Source organism: Cryptotermes secundus, unplaced genomic scaffold, assembly GCF_002891405.2.
Source record: "Cryptotermes secundus unplaced genomic scaffold, Csec_1.0 scaffold375, whole genome shotgun sequence".
Taxonomy (NCBI): domain Eukaryota; kingdom Metazoa; phylum Arthropoda; class Insecta; order Blattodea; family Kalotermitidae; genus Cryptotermes; species Cryptotermes secundus.
Genome location: NW_019731222.1, coordinates 1,067,320 through 1,089,489, shown reverse-complemented (window position 1 = coordinate 1,089,489; position 22,170 = coordinate 1,067,320). Strand labels below are relative to the sequence as shown.

Sequence of the window (22,170 nt, the reverse complement as noted above, 5' to 3'; positions counted from 1 at the left end):
ATCGCATTAAGTGGAGAAACTGTTTTGGAAGAGGCTGTGGACCTGTCATCTAACAGATTACTGATGAATGAATGAAGCTTCATTATGATTGGCATTTGCGAGGAAACTACAGGAGCGTTTCCAAGGATCCAGATCTAATTCTGACGTCACGACTTATATCCGTTTTATATTGGTTTAAACACAAAGACAAAGTTCGTTACTTTCAATCAGGAAGAGAACGAACTCCTTTCGGATCAGGATCAGTTAGGCTCAATCGATAGAGTTAGTCCCTATCTGCGGTCACCTATACCTGCACCAACATGGGGTATACAAATCAAAACGACATTGGTGCATATCCGTTTTCCCATGATTCAAATGTTAGAGGCATGTGACGGTTAGCAGGACCGAGAGAGAGGTTTGTGCATTTGCATCGTCTTGTTCACGACTTCACTTCAGTACACTGTAAAGCTAGAAACAAGCAGCGATTTCTTGTGGCATGGCAATAAGTCGCATAGACCCTCGCTTATAAAAAGAGGAATAAACTGACGTTAAGCCATGTCTCTATTTTGCCTGTAGGCCTATAATTTGGCGTTTGGTGCCTAATATTCCATCTTTAAAAACAAGTGAAACGCCAATTAACAATGAATAGCCACCCAAAATATCTCTTTCCATAATAACAAATGTATTTTATTTTGTAAGTGGATATAATGAATATCGAAGCTTGATGCTGAGTGGCGTAAATGTCGCCACATGATAATCACTGTTGACACTCAAATACCACTCACCCGCCATATTGTTTGAATCCTAGCTTATTTTCAGCGAATGTTGCTTGTAGGTCTGTATGGGTGTGAAACTTGGTCTATGGCATTAAAGGAAAAACATGAACTGAGGATGCTGATAAGAATATTTGAAATCGAGAGAGTTGAAGTAATAGGAGGATGGAGAAAATTACATAATGAAGAACTTCATAATTTGTACTCCTTACCAAATAAAATTGGAATGTTTAAGTTTAGAAGGAATATATATAGGCAGGGAGTGTAACACGCATGAGAACGAAGGGGAATGTATACAGGATTTTAGTGGTGAAATGAAATGGAAAGTGTCACTAAGAAGACTTAAACATAGATGGGAGGATAATGTTAAAACGAATTTTAGAGAAATAGGATGGGATGGTGTGGACTGGATTCATCTGGCTCATGATAGAGACTAGTGGCGTGCTCTTGTGAACATTGTAATAAACATTCGGCCTTCATAAATTTTTGGGAATTTCATGAGTAGCTGAGCAAATATTAGCTCCTTAAGGAGGTGTCGCTCTGTGAGATTCAGGATTCAGTTTCAGGGTTCACTTGCGTCTCTGATTGAGGACAAATATTTCAGGGATTCTTGTTAACGAGCTCTACAGCTCTTTCGCTCCTCTACATATTCATTTAAGTGAAGAGACACAGATGTGATTTGCTAGTGTGGACGTACAAGTTTGCATCGACGTTTAGCCAGATTCACGTTACACTGAGTTGTCGGGGGATAACGCAGTGAGTGTGAGAGGAAATTGTATTTGTGACACTGAATAATAAAACGAGTTGAGAACGCAGTCAGCCATATTCACGTTAAAGGATCAGCATAGATCAGAATTTCCTTTAAAGTAAAAATCTGGATTATAATAATTAAATAAAAAAATATAATGATTTTCGTTGATATCCGTATTCGAATGGATGACGGTCTTCTGGGTTATGACACCGTGCTGTTTAGTACAAGTTTCAAAGTGATATTTTGCTTCCATCATTAAGTTTTAAAGCCACTTCTGCGCTGGAGATCAAAGGAGTATGTTCTTTCGATTCGTTTGTAAAAACTGTCAGACTCAACGGTGTCATAATCCATAGCACCACAATTCAAAACCTTTTCTTGAATGAAAACTGAACTCTTAACATTCAAATTAATTTATAAATTGCTTTAAAATAGGCCTATAAATATTGTGGCGCATGATCCCGTTGCTAGGCAACAACCGAAAAACAAGCAACTATACAAGAGCCGTTGCTAAATAACGGCCGTTATTATGTAATGGCCAAAGAGAATCAAACATGCAACAGTTGAGTAACTGGAAGCTGTGTTCTCTACGCATTCGTTGCGATAGTTACGTGATGCAACAATAGAAGAAATGTTGGAAGAGGTGTTTTTGTGAGGTCCGTGCCGAGATATTATAAGCAGGACAAGTCTAGATTTTAGTGAGTTGTGAGACAATCGCCAGTCAGTGAGGATTTGAACACGGAAGCTGAGGAAGCTACTGCGTAGAAAGCCTTTACTAGGCGACAACCAATGAAGATAGAGCAGACTGGGAATATTTAGTGCGTGCTGTAGTGAATTGTAGAGTGTGTGAATTAGCGATATTGCTACAGTTACTTGTAGCTGCGATCTGTAAGTGTTCAGTAAATCCAGTTACCAATCCAAAACTCATCTGTATTCATTCATACACGTAACTACAACTGCAATTCTTCTTCTACTTTTCGTATTAGGCCATCTGGTCTGATTCTTACCAGAATGAATTCTGAAATTTATAGGCAGTCGATAGAACTCTCTGGACGGGTGATCAGCCCGTAGTAAGGCTTCTACCTACAAAAACAGCACAAACACAGAAGAAACGCTGACAGATATCCATTCCTCGAGTGCGATTCGAATCCACGATTTCGTCGATTGAGCGGACGAAGACATTTCATGCCTTAGACCCCACGATCACACCCCTAATTCTAAAAATTAAAATTATATTCTATCCGCACGGAATAAGGGAGAGACTTGCTTATGCTCTTATCCATAATTATTTTCTGAAACAAGGGGGTAATTTATCTCCATTTTTCTTCAATTTTGATTTATAATATGCGATAAGGAAGGTCTAAGGAAACCAAGAGGGATTTGAATTCAGTGGGACGTATTAATTTCTGCTTACACTGATGATGATTTTTCGGGAGAAACATGAATATTATAACGTGGATGGCTAGAGCTTTGTTAAGAATTGGCTCGGTAAACAAACCTCAACAATAAGGAAACTGTGTTTTCTATGCAATCCGCACCGAGCAAAGCACGGAGATATAGGAAGTCTGCTGCCAGGCAACGCAGCGGTAAACATGCTTAAGCAACAATGGAAGACGGTGTCTTATGTGTGGCCCATGCAAATGAGTTATTTTAAAAACAAACGGCGCTACGATTCAGTTCTTCTCGGTAGAAGGTAGCCACGGAAATTACTTCGACCTCTAGAATCTTAAAAAGTGTCATTAGAAGGCTTCAATCTTGTGTAATACTTGGAGTGTGTGATTCAGTGAGACTGTTATACAAGTAGTTCCCGTATTATAAACCCATGCAGATAGACTGAAGAGATTAGTTTGGAGTGATTGTAAATTGTGTACATCATCGATAGTGTAATAATTAATTGTAGTTTCGACCTGTAAGTATCCAATATATCCAATTACCAATCAAAACCCGAATCTCAGTCACCCGATACAAGGGACAGTATCATAATAAAGAACGCCCGAACTTATTGGACCTACACGTAAAGAGAGAAATCTGAGTAGGCATTTATATTCATGTCTCGTGGTCACAGTGGAGGACAAAACAGTATCACAGTTGTTATCATTACAAAATGTGATAAAGTTTAAAGTATGTGGGAAGAACGAACGGCAGAAAGGGATCGAAATTGCATTCATCAAGAAATTAAGATAAATTTAAATTAAGGAAATGCTGGCTGAGAGTCAGGTTAGAATTCTTCTGTCTTCCATTTTCCTGCCTAAAAAAAAAAAGCATTCAGTTTTTAATGTAAAGTGTAATAATCTTCTCTCTTTGACTTGTGTTGCCGCGAAACTCTGAAGCAAGAGCATAAATTGACAGAATTTTGGAAACTGATGTGTAACAGAAATTATCGCTTAAGAATGCCGGTAATTTTTAAAAATATTTATGTTTTCACAATATCACCACATGTCAAATGATCACTGGTTTCTTCGTATTGTATTTATAGACTGTTTATGAAATTTTGTATGAGTGTGAAACTTGGTCTCTGATATTGTAAGAAGGATACACACTAAGGGTACGAAGAATATGTGGAAGCAGGGGGGATGAAAAAAATAGCAGCTTGGACAAAACTGCGTAATGAGGAGCTTCAAAACTTGCACTTTTAGCCAATTTTAATTAGAATGATCAAGTCAAGGCGGATGAAGTGGGCAAAGACATGTAACACGCATGGAACAGAAGAGGAATGCATGTATGATGTTGGTGGGAAAGCCAAAAGGAAACAGACCACTAGGAAGACCAAGAGTAGGTGGATGGGTAATATTAGATGTAGAAAAATATAATGGGGCGACATGGACTGGATTGATCTGGCTCTGGATACGGATCAGTGGAGAGCTCTTGTGAGTACGGTAATGAATCATTGGGTTGGGAAATTCTTGAGAAGCTGAGCGACTGTTGGGTTCTAAAGGTAGTCTCAGTTCCATGGAGTTGGTTGGTAAGTTATTTGGTTAGTAGTTTATATAAACTTTATGGGTTATTGGGCGGAGATATGGCTCTTGTCCTGAATAACGAGCAACGTGATTCTGATGAAAGCGGTCCTGGCCTGTTAAAGGCACTGTTCAAATATTTGTCCTAGCAGTACAGCCGACAACCCTTCAAGCACTGGTTAATGTCTCTACCACCCACCTTAACATTAAACTTTGATCTCCGATCAGAACTCAGTGCAACTTCCTTTTTTATTACATAGATTTCTCACTCTGTATACCTGTTGCTCCCACTGGGAAGGCCAAGGCGTAGGTGGGGGGACAATATTAAAATGGATCTTAGAGAGATAGGATGGGATGGTATTAATTGGATTGATCTAGCTTAGGATAGGGATCAGTGGAGGGCTCTTGTGAACACGGTAATGAACTTTTGGGTTCATCACTGTGATACTGTGCTTGCAAGTTGTTCCTTATACACAAATTAAATCGACATTTTAACAATCCTTTAATCTTCAGCTCAAATATGTCTTACTCTGAGTTACACTCGTTAAGGTATGGTTTTATCTGAAATTCGATAAGACACGTAGAATATAATTTCCACGTTTATTTCCTCTTATTTTCAAATTACTGTTCTCTAATTTCGATCTTGGCCTCAATTAGTGAATAATAAAATAAATCAGAATTCTTCAGAAGTATTCAGTGATGTTGAAATGGACGTGGTATGGCCTTTCTAGGCTATACGTAGTTCAGTAATTACAACTTGTTTATATTTAGGTCACGTCTCAGTGTTCAGTGTTAATACCCACGACGTATATATGAAGTAAATTTCCGTCACCGAATTCATGAAGAAGACAGGTAACGAGGCATGTTTGAAATACATTTCAACGACAATTATTTCCACATCTGACTAGTTCTGAAGGTAAAGTTGTTGATTGCTCTATTGTGAGAGTGTGAAAATGTGAGTCTGCTACAAGCACAGTTAGAACACATCAAATTTCCTAGTGTATTGAATAGCACCCTCTTTCCTACTTCGAAATTTCCTAGCCTGGAACCAACTTTCCTGGATGAGGTTCTTAATTTTCCGCAGCCCTCGAGGCAAATGTTAGGATAGTGCCCGAGAAAGGCCACCGAAGCATTCATCCACATTCCCTTCAAATACATTTTTAGACACCCTGTTATTATATTCTCTGGAAATGCAAATCGATACAGTGGCAGAATAATATTATATCAACCGAGACTCACAGAGGATGACTAGAAATAAATCTGGGTTTTTCTTTGAATACTGACTCTATTAACTTCATAACAAGATGTTATGAAGAATTTTTTATATATTTCTACGTTTAATTTATCATATTTGTTTGCACCTGTGTACAAAGTGCTGAAGCAGATTAACTCACAGGCAAAGCACCGGAAGTCCTCACTGAAGTGTGGTTTCTTTGGCTTCCTATATCTTGTAAGAATATTTTTATTGATATCTTAAATTGGACGGTGAATGTTTTCTTTCTAAGAAGAAAGCAGTCTTCTGGGATTTGGCACCGTGTATATATGGTGTTAACCGACGTTTCGGAGGAACGTATCGCCTCCATCTTCATGGTAGAAGAAAAAATATATAAGAAATCTGCAAGCAAAGAGACCGTGAGAATCGGTAAAAGCAGACAGAGTGCTTTTACCGGTTCTCACGGTCTCTTTGCTTGCAGATTTCTTATATATTTTTTCTTCTACCCTGAAGATGGAGGCGATACGTTCCTCCGAAACGTCGGTTAACACCATATATACACGGTGCCAAATCCCAGAAGACTGCTTTCTTCATAGTCACCGCCGTGAAAGCCTCAAATCTTTTCTTTCTAAGTTCGTTCTGATCACATAATAGGCATTTCTCTATATTTTGGACAGAAAAATAAGTGGGCTTGAGGTCAATTATGAAGGTACACATTAACACTGAACACGCAGGTCGATATTGTCCGTGTTGCGAATATGTTGAAGTGGAAAACAACTCTGTATATTTCATTTCAACATTTCTTCTTTTCTAGAGACGAAAACGCTTGTTTTTCCTTAGGTACATTAACACTTTGATGATTTAATGATTACATATAAAATAGATAAATGGATATATAACTACGCATTGTCATGTGTATTAGTGACTATAGACGGGGTTTGGATTTGAAACTTCACTTATTGACTATTTGTATACACTCGCGATTCGTGACTACAGTTTACAGATCACTGACACACACACAGACTAGTGTTCTCAGTTTGTTATAGTCTGCAATAGTCGTTGCCTGGTAACGGATCCTATCTTGCATGCTCACGTCTGTATTATCCGGCGAATATCCCACAAATAAACTGTAGCGCCAGTTGTCGTTGAGAGAACTCCTTGGCATGGACCACGCAGAAAACACAACTCCCCATTGTTGTAGAGTTGTGTTTGCCGTGCCTTTGCATAACAACGGCCGCGGCGCATACCACATAGAAAACACCTTTCTTCTACTGTCGAGCGCGTGTATGTTGCTTGTGTTGCCTAGCAAGGGCCGCTGTTTACGGCGTCACTGCTTAATAACGGGTCTATACGCCACAGTATGGTTTTCTTGAATATATCGTAAATGATTTTGAGGAGGGATTTATTCCCGCCAAGCGTAAATCAGGAATCAAAGAGTCTGGGATACGAATTTAAGGGAAAGTGAACCGGAAAGTTTGACCCTGCTTCTTAATAAGATTGAAGCTTAACGTAACGACATCAGAGATCTTTCCAGGAGTAATCAATGTATGGTCATGGCTTACGCAGAAATGTTCTTCTTTTCAGAAGATGGTCAGTTCTGGGTCGGTGTAATAGATGATGGAATACCACGGCCATCTTGTAAGAAATCAGCTCAGAGAGGGGAAGAGCTGTCCCCAGAGTGCCTCAACATTGATAAAGGCTGCCCTCAGATGATAATCTCCAGCTCAAGAGACGTCGTGGTTCTGCGTTCTCCTTGTGACGTGCAAGTTGGCTACATCTGCCATCGAGGTTCGTATTGACTACTCTGCATTATTTTAGAAACAATTTCTATATACCTAGAAACAAGGGCTGGGAGGTGATAAAACATATAAACATTCACAACGAATGGAGTAATTGTAAAAATTGGCCGCGCCATAGCTCAAGCGGATAGCCGCTGGCTTCCCACCGCGGCGGCCCGGGTTCGATCACGGGTCTGGTCAAATGGGATTTGTGGTACACAAAGTGGCGCTGGGTCAGGTTTTCTCCGAGTACTTCGATTTCCCTTGCCAATCTTCATTCCACCAATTGCTCCACAATCAACCCTCACGTATCATCTGGGGCTGGTACAATAGGCCAGAATTGGCCGCAGTACAAGGGACTTAGTCCCACCCCATTAGCAATAAAAAAAATTATAAAAATGAACAGATTAATATAAAATTAATCCATTGAACAAATTGTCCAAAAATGTTCCAGTAAATTTGTAATAAAATTATGATTGGAAGTACAAACATGTAAACTGTGATGTGGATCTCATATGATCTCCTTAGATCTCATATAAAAGGCTGGTTCGTAATTGAAAGTGGGTATTGCGTTCCAGAACCGAATAGAAGTTCTGGGATTTACACTAAAAAATCCAAACCTACGTGTTACCAGCGGGAACATATAAAGAATAAACATGGAATGTGATATTATCTTCGTTTAACATTTTATCTTCTGATCGTAAGGTCATGATGCCGCAATCCGCTTTAAAATATGCCTAAATTAAATAATTAATCACCTATTTGCCTGATTTTCTTTTACATTCTATATAAAACAGTACCTAATTAAAATTTTATATGTTAAAGTAAAAAAAAAAGTAAAGCTATCCCTGTAACAGGCCGTGGAGGCCCATAGGGTTGTGAGAGGTTGAGGTACCCACATTTTCTAGACAATTGGCTCATAGATGGCGGTAAGGTTGTCAGCCCTACGCTCCGGCCTCCCTTTACCCCAAAGAATATTCCAATAATATCCCTGGTACTCATTTCTGTTAGATGCTGAGTCGACCCAAGGACCATAGTGCGGCTAGAAGGATTAGGTCAATTGAAAAAAAATTCCAATGACCTCATCGGGTTAACCCGCGACCTTCCGGCTTGTAGCATAGTGCCTCAATCAACTACGCTACCACGTGCCCCTAAAATTTCATCTGTTATGGTATATAATTTCAGGAATTTGTTATAACTGTGCCATGTAACGTTCCAATCTCAGATGTTCGCTCGTCCTCCATGTTGTTCCCACTGATTATGGGAATTAAGAAATGTACCAAGATTTAGTTCCTTCAAATTATGCAATGTTAGAAGCTAATTTCCTCAGTTCCTTTGAATTGATTCGAAGATAAAAAATGGGACACTCAGACACATACTGGATGATTTCGTAAGGTTACTTTCTTTCCTAAGCGAAAGGGAAGTATAATTTATATAAATGGTAAACCCTCTGATATGTCGGTGCAAGGCCGATGCGCGAACAAAGGCGAAGAATGGTGTTGCGCGCGCAGGTCAATTGCTGAGAACCATAGCATACATGCGATACTTTACAGGAAAGTATACAAAGAAAATTGGTGATGGTGTATTGATGGGAGTTCGAACATAAATAAGGAGAAATGAATATTATTACACGAATGGTGTGACACATGTTCACGCATTACTAGCATATGTTACTGTTTGCAACACAAGCCAATCTTGTAACGTGTAGGTGAATGCTAAATGCCTATATAACATACATTTCCATGCAGATTCAATTATAAGACGCATATTTGAAGCCCATTTTCGCATATAGATCCTACTATACTGTATTCATTGCATTATCTCTCGGCATACGCATGCGTACTAAAATTTCTCCACTCACCGATGGAGATCTAATTATCTCCATTGCTTCACTAGAGACGTAGAACTTCACCGATCTCACGTAGCGGGAAACAAAAGTTTAGACTCGGGTACGTGGTTCACAACCTGAATGCCGTGTCTGTGAACGAGACTAATTAATTTGAAGGTTAATTAATTTTGACTTAAACGCTTGCTGTGACGGGTTATTGGAGTGGCATTAAATGGGGGACATCAGATTCAGGTCAATGCCGATCTGATTTCTTAGGCAAGAAATATTAATAAGGTAAAGTGTTCCCCGTACTTAACAAATTAAGCACTACGCCATGAAGGCGTATGGGGGAATTGATGTATAGATCCATATTTTCTTTACCTCGGCACTAGTTGGAGGTGAGTGGTTCGTTTCACGACCCGGCCGCTTTAACCCCCGAGGGAAGAGCCCCCGGTACCCATTGGGTAGGAGGGTGGGTGGGCCCCAGAGCCGGTCTGGACAATTTGGAGAAGAGATAATTCTTGATCGTACCGTTACTAGAAATCCGACTTCTCGGTCGTCCAGGCAGTAGCCAGTCGTTGTACCGACTGAGCTATCCCGGCTCTCCAAAATCATAAAATTATTGTGCTTTAATAAGAAGTTGATGTAACAGTAATTGCAGATCAAACTTACATATATATGCTAATGTCCCATTATCAGAGTTACAACTAATTCTGCTGACCCGAATTCTGTCTTTAGAAGCCGATCATCCATTCAATATATGAGGGAGAGGTAACCAAAACATACCCCAGACTATCTCTCTAAGATGCATTTTAATATTATCCTCCCGTCTACCTATCAGTCTTCCTAGTTGTCTCTTTCCTTCTGATATTCCCATCAATATCTTGCATATTTTCTCCTTGCCTCCCTTACGCCATACATGCCCTGCCCACCCCATCTTCCTTGACTTGATAATTTTAATTATGGGTCGAAGAAAACAAGTTATGAAGGTCTTTATTATGCGGGTTTCTTGGGCCGAAAACTATACTACAAAAATAATCTAAAAAACAATTAAAACAATTCGCTAAAATTAATTAATTTTAATATTATCCTCACATCAACGACTAAGGTTTTCAAGTGATCTGTTACCTTCATATGTCTCGATCAAGAATTTTGTATGCATTTCTCATCTCTTCGTTTCATCTTGTTTGGTTTTGTCATTGTAATAATATTTGAAATGGACAATCATTTTGTAATGCTGAAGCTCCTCATTATGGGCTATTCTCCAGCCTTCAGTTATGCTCATCCTCTCAGACCCGAGTATTTTCTCAATATCTTCTTAAACAAACTTAGTCTATAATTTTTCCCCTAATTAATATGGAAATCAAGTTCCACGTCCATATATAAGAACCGGCAAAATTACAATTTTGTACAACTTGTTTTAATTATTACATTGTCCCAGACAAGATTAGCACGAATGGGGGAGACGAGGAATGAATATAGGATATTGGTGGGAAAGCCAGAAGTAAAGAGACCATTGGGAAGACCAAGGCGTAGGTGGATGGACAATATTAAAGTGGATCTTAGAGAGATAGGATGGGATGGTATGGATTGGATTGGTCTGGCTCAGGATACGGACCAGTGGAAGGCTCTTGTGAACACTGTAATGAACTTTCGGGTTCCATAAATTACTGGGAAATTCTTGAATAGCTGCAGAATTGGCCGCTCCTCCAGAAGGGCTCAGCTCCATGAGTAAGTAAGCAGATAAAGATTTAGTAGTTACTATAGGATTCTGAAGATGGTGTATAACACATAGAGATATTGGGTTTTCGGACTTTATCCATCGTCCTGGTTTTAAGATAAATAAGAAAAACACGACGTTTCGGAAACTGGATCTGTTTCCGTCCTCAGGTGAGGGAAAACACCTCACCTGAGGACGGAAACAGATCCAACAAGCAACAATTTTGCTTGCTTGGTTTATTCTTGAATCCTGAAGAAGAAGGCGACATGTTCGTCCGAACCGTCGGTTCACTTCCAGCGGGCTACATGGAATTAGGCTATAACACAGAAGATAGAACTCTTCTTAATTATTAAAATTCAAGTTTAATAACTTTTATATTATAATTACTGAAGACATTAAAACTTACCTCATTCTAATGTATGTAAATTGTAACGGGAGCAATGTTCAGTCTTAACGTTTCTCCATCTCACTCACGGAAATACGGCGGGAGTGTCTGAAGATTTCTCCGGAACTCTCTCTTCCAAGTACTTAAGAACACTTGAACTCTACTTTGGAGCTATTCGGAAGATAGATAGGCGTCCAGTAAAGTCTCAGGACGCAGGAGCTACAAGGAGAATGGAGATGAGGCCTGGTTCATTTTATCATATCCTGACATGTAACATCGTGTGGTCTCGCGAGTGATCGCCGCTGTTTCGGAGGAATATTCAGCGATCTTGTTGGAACAGAAAAATTTGAATACTAGAGAGAAATGTATTTTTTCAAGTGGATTCCAAGAAATATTTGCTGGAGTTCTGGATGTTTTCTTTGAGTGCGTTTGTTTGTTGTCGACTCAGGTTAAGGATCGCTTATCAGTGAAGTGGGTCACGCGGTAGCGTAGTTGGTTGAGGCACTTTGCTACAAGCCGGAAGGTCGTGGGTTAAATTCCCGATGAGGTCACTGTGCTTTTCAATTGACGTAATCCTTCAAGCCTCATTATGACCCGGGGGTCGAGTCAGCTTGTGACAGAAATGAATACCAGGAATATTTCTGGATGTAAAAGGACAGCCGGTGAGTAAGACTGACAACCCCACCGCCATCTATGGGCCGATTGTCCAGAAAATGTGGGAGCCTCGATGTCTCACAGCCCTATGGGCCTCCATTGCCTGTTACATGGAAAGCTCTGTTCGAGAATGAAGCAAGAATATCTGCCGTAGTCGAATAGTTTATATTCGGTTAATGCTTGCTACCATTCAGTTCAGAACACTACTGTCTAAAAACGTGAAAACAATAAATTTACCTGTAGTTTTTTGGATTTGCAACTTAGTCTCTGACATTACGGGAAGAACATGAAATGAAGGCCTTTGAGAACAGGGTGTGATTATTTGGACCAATGGGCGATGAAATAACAATAGCTTAAAAAAAAATTGGACAGAGAGAAACTTCGTAACTTGTACTCCTCACCAAATAAAATTAGACTGTTCAAGTCGTAGAGAATGAGAAGGGCAGGGTATGAAGCACGTGTAAGAGGGGAAAAGACAAAAGGAAAGAGACTTCTAGGAAGATCTAGAATTGGGTGGGAGGATAATAGTAAGATGGATCTTAGAGACATAGAATGGGGTGGCATGGACTGGATTTATCTGGCTCAGAAGAGAGACCAGCCGAGGGCTCTTGTGTACGCGATAATTAACCTTCGGCTTCCATAAAATGTTGGGAAATTCCTGAGTAACTGAGCGGCTGCAGTCTTCACAAAGAGAACTCAGGTCCATGTAGTTAGTAAGTTAGTTACTTAGTTATTTAGATGGTTAGCCGTTTCTCTCCTGTAATATGACCTCGACGTTTCTCTCTTGGGAATCACAAAAGTTACCGCCCTTTCCACTCGCTTCAGTAGCAAATTCAAGTTAACTTCTTTGAGAAAAAAATGGTCTTGCGAGGTCATTAATGTTGTCCCTGTGCGTGTATATCCCCCTTAATTATTTCCAAGGAGGGATAAGTTTCCTGGAAGCAAGTAGGGTGGTCGAGGCCGCGCCATAACTCAAGCGGTTAGTCGATGGCTTGCCACCGCGGCGGCCCGGGATCGATCCAGGGTCTAGTCAAGTGGAATTTGTGGTGGACAAAGTGACGCTGNGCTGGGTTTGGTTTTCTCCGAGTACTTCGGTTTCCCCTGCCAATCTTCATTCCACCAAATTCTACATCATCATAATCACCCAGGGCAGGCTACAATAGGCCAATCAGTGGCAGCCTTGCCGAGTGGACCCAGATGGACTCCACCCCCCACTAAGCGAATTAAATAAAAAATAATTTTTAAGTAGGGTGGTCAAGTCAATGGGGGTGAGATCAGCGTTATGCATTTAATTACATTCTTCGACAAATTCTATGCTGGAATAGTGAAATATTTGATTAGAAGAAATGCCATTATCATTAATTTTATAAACTGAAATTTGTCCAAAAATTTGTATTTTTAAAACCTTGTTCTTTTTCTGTGAAACTGAAGATTTCAATACAGCGACTGTATGGACGTTTCATACGCTGTTCGTGACACGTGTCTTGTGGATCTGGCACTGGAAGAAGGTGACACTTCTGGGAGACGAGAGCCTGTCAAAGACAGAACTGAACTCTCCGCGCCCCTCTGAGTGAATGATGAGCATGCGACTAGTTTATTCCTTCTCGATACGGAGAAATTTTCCTAATGTCTCGTTGTGCTGATGTTTCTCTTTGTTGAAAAAAACTCTCGAAATTCTCAAGTTGATATTACAGATGGAAACCTTCGTTATGTAAAATTATACGAGTCCTATGATAGCTACTGTGGTCCAGTGGTCAGCGTTCCTGGCTACAGATCCAGAGGTCCCGGGTTTGATTCCCGGCGCTACAAGATTTTCTGATAAGTAGTGGAACGGGGTCCACTCAACCTCGTGAGGATAACTGAGGAGCTATTTCAAGGAAATAGCTGCTCCGGTCTAGAAATCCGAAATTAATGGCCGTGGGTATTCGTTGCGCTGACCACGCAACACGCTCTATCCGCTGAAGTTGGTACTAACTTCGCTGATAAGCGGCGGTCGCTCGGTCGGTATAGTTCGCTTGCGGACGACAGGTCAAGGAGTTTGATTATTTTGTATTTTTTAATGGAATCATTAAAGTCGAAGTTAGATTTGTATGATTTGGCGAAAACTGCATAATAAGGAGCTTCATAACTTATAATCTTCACCAAATATAATTAGAGTTATCAAGTCAAGAAGGATAAGATGGGCAGGACATGTAGCATGCATAATGGGTTCTGTTGGGAAAACCAGAATGACAGGGACCTCTAGGAAGACTAGACGTAGGTGAGAGGATAATATTGAGATGGATTAGAGAGATAGGATGGGGTGGTATGGACTGCATTTATCTGACTAAGGACAGAGACCAGTGGAAGGCTCTTCTGAACACTGTAGTGAACCTTCGGTTTCCAAAAAAAAAAAAAAATGTTGGGAGATTCTTGAGTAGCTGAGCAACTGACAGCTTCTCAAGGAGGGCTCGACTCTATGGACTTAGCTCGTGTGTCGTTATTATGCTAGCCCACATTTTAAATGCACGATGCCAGATTTCGTTCGAATACGATTCATAATGTACAAATTCTTCTAACTCATAAAATATTATGATGATCCTATCATCACCACGATGCTTAGTAACAGAACCTGATGAAAGGAACTTGAATGCCTAGGCCTGCAGTAACGTAACGGTAACTTGGAATTTGTTTTGCTATGCTTTCCAGGCCCAATGACAGTGGTTCCAGATTTCTGCCAGGTGCAAGGCCTTCTCATTACGTTCCTGTCTACTCTGGTTTTATGTTACCTCGTCCTCATCAGCACCGAAAGGTAAGATTCTTCTGTTTATATTCACTCATATTGGAGGGCAATAAAACTGCGGTAATCCCTCGCGCACCCGGATGGTCATATGTTGCTTTGTTTCGTGAGCTTGATCCTTTTGGATTCTTTTGCTCCGGAGGTTTTGTGTCCTCAAGTGACCTACTGCAGACGTGAAGAACGCTGTCAGTGTTTTGAATAATCAGCCGCGGACAGCTGAGGTCCTTTTCAGCGAGAGGTTGGAANTGTAGACTACTGAAGACAGAGTGAACCGATTTGCGCATAGGGTTATAAGTCGTGAAACCCCGCAACAGTGTAATAATTAATTGTAGCCGTTACTTGTAGGTTGTTGAATAAACCAATTAACAATCCGAACGGCGTCTTCAGTAACGAAACACGTTACATTAGCTTCGCCGTACAAAGATTGGGAACTGTCCAGAATGAGCTGTTGTGAACATGGTAATAAAATGTATAGATTGCATCCAGTCGTGTATATAATATTTATCATATTATAACCGTCAACACAACAAATAAAGCGGGAATAACTTCATTGAAGACAACAGATGTCCTTTTTTTTTGGTATATATCTTACTTATTTAATGTAAACGTAAATTGGGCTGTATATTTCTACATTAATTTAGATCATCATCATACACATCTCTGTGATGTACTATACCTCAAGTTATTAAAATTAAAATTAATGAGCATTATATGGATTAATATTTATGCAACTGATGTCTGTTGTTGCAAGCGAATATATACTTACAGAGTAAGTCAGATTTCACATGTTTAGTTCCAACGATTAATTAGTTTTCGCCCTCACATCGGAAGCTAAAGAAAACTTCACATAATCTCCATGTTAGTATTTTATTTTATACGAAAAAGTTCCGTAATAGAAGATACCAGTGGCGCTGATGTCGCTCCCACCTCACATGTTCGCTTGTCTGCTTGTCCGCCATGTTGATCTCACTGATTGTAGGAAATAGAAAGTATGGCTTTAGGGTGGTACTGAGTGGTATAATGTTAGTACAAAATTTTGTGAAAATCGGACAAGTAGTTCAAAATTTGAAAGCTGGAACACGGATACAGACAGAGACATATAGACACCATAATAATGTCACTACCTTGCTTTAAGAAATGCAGGCCAAAACTGCGTTTTTGAGAACACTGAGAGGGTCTGAGTTCGATATTTATGGCTGCGACGGTGGAAATTTGCGCTCAGCACCAAGAAACTCGGTAAGTAATCGAATGCCTGCTGACGGCTAAGGGAACACAGCCTATCTCTCAGTGCCGATCAGTGTAGTGTTTTTGATTCTCGTTTAAAATAAAACGAGCCGCGCCATAGCTCAAGCGGTTAGTCGCTGGCTTCCCACCGCGGCGGCCCGGGTTCGATCCCAGGTCTCGTCAAGTGGGATTTGTGGTGGAAATAGTGGCGCTGGGGCGGCTTTTCTCCTAGTACTTCGGTTTCCCCTGTTAATCTTCATTCCACCAAATTCTCCATTATCATACTCACCCGGGGCAGGCTACAATAGGCGAATCAGTAGCCGCCGTGCCGAGTGGACCCAGTTGGACTCCACAACCCCACTAAGAAAAAAAAATAAATAAATAAATAAAAAGCAACACTGTGTATCATGTACGTCCGAAATAGATCTGTTCTCTTTCCATACACGCATCTCTTAAACGAAGAAGTTACTGACCAGACGCTTAGAAAGAATTTATTTTTTTGTACATCCTGCTTTATATTTATTCTATTAATATTTTTGTACCGTTACACAGAAACGTTTGAATATTGTACAATAAAATGATTGGGATCAAGCGAAACCATTATGTGAGTGAGTTTATTGTACTATTCACACTGTATGTTTCTGTCACTTTGACCCCATCAGATGCGCATATGGGAATGTAGAATAAAATGGAAAAAGCCTTTGTCTGGCTTTGATGCAATAGCTTTGTTAGAAGTACAGGCAGTGCATCGAATTTTGCTATACAGTTTGTCCCCTTAATAAAACCAGTATCAGCATACATGTCCATATAATATGCTATGTGTTTTCTTTGCTTTATTTTCAAGTCATGCACATTTTAATATTTTGAGGGCCATTGTGAACTTAATATATTTTGATAAAACATAGTAAATTATGAAGAAAATATAAAGAGCAGAAAAAACTAACTTATTGTTTGTTGAGTTAATAAAAGTTTACTCTAACGTACCTGTAAGGCTAAGAAATTATGGAAGTACCTGCGTAGAACCTGTATAAACCTAGGTAAATTAATTTGTAAGATTTGAAGATTTGACGGTGGTAACTATGAAAAATTATCTTCTGGGAAGTGATGTCGTATAGATCTTGTGTGAACAGACGTTCCTCCGAAACGTCGGTTCACACAAGATCTACAAGGCACCACATCCCAGAAGACGGCATTCTTCGGTACTGAATTTGTATGAAAATGATAGTTCAAGAATTAGAGTATGAAAAATCTGTCGACGCGATTTACTTTAACAATATTTTTATATTAAGAAAGCTTTTAGTTTTTCGCCTACACTTTATATACCTACAAAATTTACGTCATAATTGAAAAGTCTTGTGGTGTGGGTAAATCTCCAATGGGAACAAAGCATCCTGTGCGCTCCACTTTGCAGACCCCTAACTGGTAGTAGCCCAAAGTTGTACAGGAATGGGGCATGTGAGACACAATTTGCAAAGTGACAATGAAGCATTGCTTCTGGAATTATGTTTAACGGCAACAATGTATTTATCAGTATTCAGCCTCGACGCAATTTGGCGCTCGAGGGAAATGATGATCTAGAACTCTGTAATTACTACGCATGCGTGGGGATGGAAATCAAGGATAATGGAAAATATGATTCAGTAATTCAGGAATTTATATGTTCTCGACAATCGTTGTATTGAAGGATGAAACAGTTACAAGACAATAGTTCAATATTGCGTATATAAGTATATAATAGACAAACATATGCCAGTCCTTCTATCTTTTCCCAACAGTGTCTTCCAGATAGAGAGTCATAGAAGAAGAAATGGTAAAAAAGAAAAAACTTAGGGACCAATTAATTTTGCTTTTGATTACATGGATTCGAGTCCAAACCAAATTTTACCTAATTATTCCCTCCATAAGAACAGCCGCACTATGGTCCTGGGGTCGACACAACTTCTAACAGAAATGAGTACCAAGAATTTTCGTGGGGGTAAAGGGTGGCCGGCACGTAAGGCTGACAAATTTACCGCCATCTGTGAGCCGATTGTTTAGAAAATGTGAGAGCCTCAACGTCTCACATCCCTATGGGCCATAACGGTCTGTTATAGGGATAGCTCTACCTTTTTATAAGAAAAGCGTTGTAATGGAAACAGCAGTGAAGTCGTGACGAGAGAGAAAACATACGAGTATGTTCTAGGGTAACCACAATAATGAGACATGTTAGCGCTGGATTATGGAGTTCGTATTAGGACCTTGAACGGGGTTCAGCCCGTCGCAAGGTCGGTACGTACACAGGACATCACTAACACAGAAGAAACGGGGGCAGACGTCCAAGGCTCGAAAGGGACGAACTCACGACCCCAGTGTTTTAGCGGGCCAAGACGGTTCATGCCTCAGGCCGTGTGGCCACTGTGATCGGAGGACAGGTGTAATTTCATATGTGATGTAATTATTTGTGTATTCGTGTATTTATAAATAGTGTACCATATAATTTCTTTATTTCGTATTTTTCAGTCGACACTAGGGTTTGTGAAAGTATACAAATGCCCTGTTTACACGGATGTTTTGTATCTCTGGCACAACATTTTTCGACCCCTAATGGGTCATCATCGGATGATATTTCTTGTTAAGTGCTACATTTATGACAAATATGAATATTTATTATAAGGTTATTTTTGTTTTTGATATTGCCTTGTTACCAGGCCTTCAGACTCAGAGTTAAAATTACATAATAAAATTATGATTTTAACATCGAATTAAATCTAAAATAAGGGTATATGTGGAAAGTTATTTTGTTCTAAAGTCTTCAAATTTTAATTAGAATTAATAAAGTTACTATTTTAATATTAAATCATGTCTAAAATGATGACACGTGTGAGCAAATTATTCCTATGGTGTACTGGTCTTGTGTTCGAGTTCTGCTTGGGGAATATGGTTTCTGGTATGGTGTAGTCACATTTTGGATCTTTTTGTCCTGACATATTTTCTTGATGAATGCTGTGTTCTGCCTGGTATGTAGTGTAACTTGGATGGTGAGTTAGTATGAAGTAAAGAAACTGTATATTAACGATGCAACAGGGTGCAACGTATAAATAGTACACTACGACTTAATGTACACGAAGTCCCACAGACAATTCCGTTTTAGTGCAGGAATACAGCTCTCTTTATACAGCGTGCCCTTAGTAAATTTTATTCTGGATGTGACTGCTTTTTGAGACAAGAATCTAGAGGCGTGAATTATAGGAACCAGTATGAGCAACAAAAATATTTTCTGGAATTGCAGTGCAGATTTTTCTAAACGACCACTCTAGTATTACAAAGTTTTTCTAAATTATTGTTGGGGTATCCGTGGCCTGTAATTTTCAAATCGGAAAAAAACAAAATAAGACTAAATTTTTGAAGTTATTTAGCGTTCTCCAGGAAATATTCTAAAACAAATAAATCTTTTTAAGTTACGATTTCATATTCTGTATTCAGTTTTATTTTATTTTTTTCCGATTTGAAATTTATAAGCCACGGAAAACCCGACAGTATATGATTTGAAGATGGTAATATTTAAGATTTATTTGTTATTATATGAACAGAGAAAACGAACACAATAACTTGTGCTAGAAAATTTCGCTTCTAAATTCGATATATAAGTGAGAAAAATGCGTTTCTTACGATTTTTTCGGGAACAGAATTCCAATGAGCTGACCCAAATAACTTCGAGCGTCAGGTTTTTGCTTTAGCTGTACTAAGCCTTCGGACAGATACGGCATAGTTTTAGAGCTCAACAGACGGAAAGAAGTCCGGCATGCTGTGTGTTGAAATGGTAATATTAGAAACCGCATCTTTTTTTCTCTCAGCGACTAGTATTGATGGCGTCTATAACTGATTGATAAGACAAGAGGATTATGAACTTCATTTCAGATTTGCTGTAAGCCTACGTTCAGGCATGAGATACGAATACACGAGGGTTGGAACTTTAATAGTGGCAACACTGCTCTAGAAACGCCATGCAACGGAACCAAATAATGTCGCTTATACCACACGTTAGTACATACAAACAGACTGTACTCTTCCTATGCATAAGTAAACTGAACCCCTAATATTATAATTGTCCTTATGTCAATTCGAAAGATACAGGGTCCGATTTGAAGGGCAGCGACCGGGGGAGTTCACCCCACAGTCTTCACGAAACGTAAATATTATTCACAGGTTGTACTGAGACGTTTGCTTCTCTGCAATCATGAAAATTAAGTTAGCATTTTTAGTTATCACCCACTTATGGAGCTGAGCCCTTCTTCAGAAGCCGCCAATTGTGCAGCTACTCAAGATTTCCCCAGAAATTTATAGAACTCATTCATTACCGTATTCATAAAAGCCCTGAACTGACCCCTATCCTGAGCCAGAACAATCCAATCCATACCATCCCATTCTATCTCTCTAAGTTCCAGTTAAATGAAATAAAAAAGATTTGTCATAGCCTGAATTTGTTGTTCAGAGTTCCTGGCTACAGATCCAGAGGTCTGGGTTCGATTCCCGGCGCTACCAGATTTTCTGAGATGTAGTGGGTCTGGAACGGGGTCCACTCAGGCTCGTGAGGATAATTGAGGAGATATTTTAAGGAAATAGCAGCTCTGGTCTAGGAAACCGAAATTAATGGCCGTGGGGATTCGTTGCGCTGACCACGCGACACCCTCTATCCGCTAAATTTGGCACTAACTTCGCCGACAAGCGGAGGTCGCTCGGTCGGTATAGTTCCCTTGCGGACTAAAACCACGGAGTTTTGTTTTATTTTTTGTTACTGATTGTCCCGGGGCCCACCCACCATTGCAAAGCCACCCCTTGAATAATGTGCATCGTAATTCGTAATTATATCACTTCGTCATAATTCTGTATAAGTTACGTCGGAGTTTGGCTTTAGCATTGAGCGGCGCAAACTCGTCTACTCGTGTTACACTGATTTCAGTTTATGGGTAGAACAAAAAACTGCGAAATGACAGTGGTTCGACTATCGATCGTGATCGCCTCTCAAACAACCTAGCGGGCAAATGTATCCTCTGGCCATTATCAGTTTGAATGGAAAATTAATATTGCCAGTGACTATTCGAACAAGGATATTCGCACCAGATTTATTTTTGGACAAAAAAAAATGTTCTCCTTTGTTTCTCGATAGATTGCAATGGTTTTCAAACCTGCAGGCCTCAACCGACAGTCATAGCAACTGATTACAATGTCCTCTATGTTATCAAATTATGCATCCAACAAAACTTCGTGGGTGTTACTTTAGCGTGAGGTCTGTCTGAACTTTTACACTATAGCGTGAGGTCTAACAGAACATTTATTATAAAAACAATGAACAGTGGTGCTTTATATTTATTTATATATAATTATATATATTTAAGAGAAGGTTTTGCTTACTGTCAAGGACGATTGAACACATCTTCATGAAATATATGGAGCAGTTCGATACCAATACAAATGGTACAGGTACATATTTTAATTTTTATTAATGTCAGGTCCCATTTCTGACGCCAAATTGTCACGTGTCCAGGGTTCCATGACAAATAATTGTGGGTTCTTAGTTTTGATGTTTGGATTTATTGAACGATACTAACACATTTACACTCGGTTAAAATAATTCACACTTTTATCTACTTCTGGATACCGAATCCATCACTGTTGTCTGCTTCTTGCGCCTCTGGTCATTTGGGCTCCCCTCCCACTTCTGTTCTGTGTCTTCAGTTCTCACTTTGAACTTCTGGCTTCAGTTCTGACTCTGAGCCATGAGCTGCTCTTCCCTTATCCCTGCTAGGCGGATTGAATAAGACTCACCTCCTCGAAGGATTCCGTTTTTCCTATCCATGGCAACAGTCTGTATAGGATGTCGTTACCATGGATATGTCTCCAATATCTCCATCAGAACCCAGGGTAACGGTGTATTTCGCGTTGCCACGGGAACGCGCCACGCGAAGCTCCGCCCAGCAGATACGCAGATTGTGGCTTTCAGGCTGCTCGTCACAGTATGCGTTGTCGCGTGAACGTGTTCGTTTCACAGAAAAAGATGCAAATTTAAGCCGTTGTCTAGCAATGAACGCCCGCTCTGATTCAGATATTCAGGCTTTTAGGCAGCACTTGGATGTATAATTGGCATTAAGAGAAGAA

The 22,170-nt window shown here is 39.8% G+C and overlaps 1 protein-coding gene across 3 annotated transcripts in view; it reads left to right on the top strand.

Moving 5' to 3' along the window:
• Positions 1-22,170, top strand: part of LOC111866492 — a 122,607-nt gene that overhangs the window by 78,642 nt on the left and 21,795 nt on the right. For 2 of the 3 annotated variants that reach the window (XM_023855487.2, XM_023855485.2), the window contains exons 3-4: positions 7,252-7,455; positions 14,721-14,823. In XM_023855487.2, coding sequence (XP_023711255.1) covers positions 7,252-7,455; positions 14,721-14,823 — 307 coding nt within the window. The remainder of the gene's footprint in view (positions 1-7,251; positions 7,456-14,720; positions 14,824-22,170) is intronic. The other variant, XM_023855486.2, reaches the window with a different exon arrangement.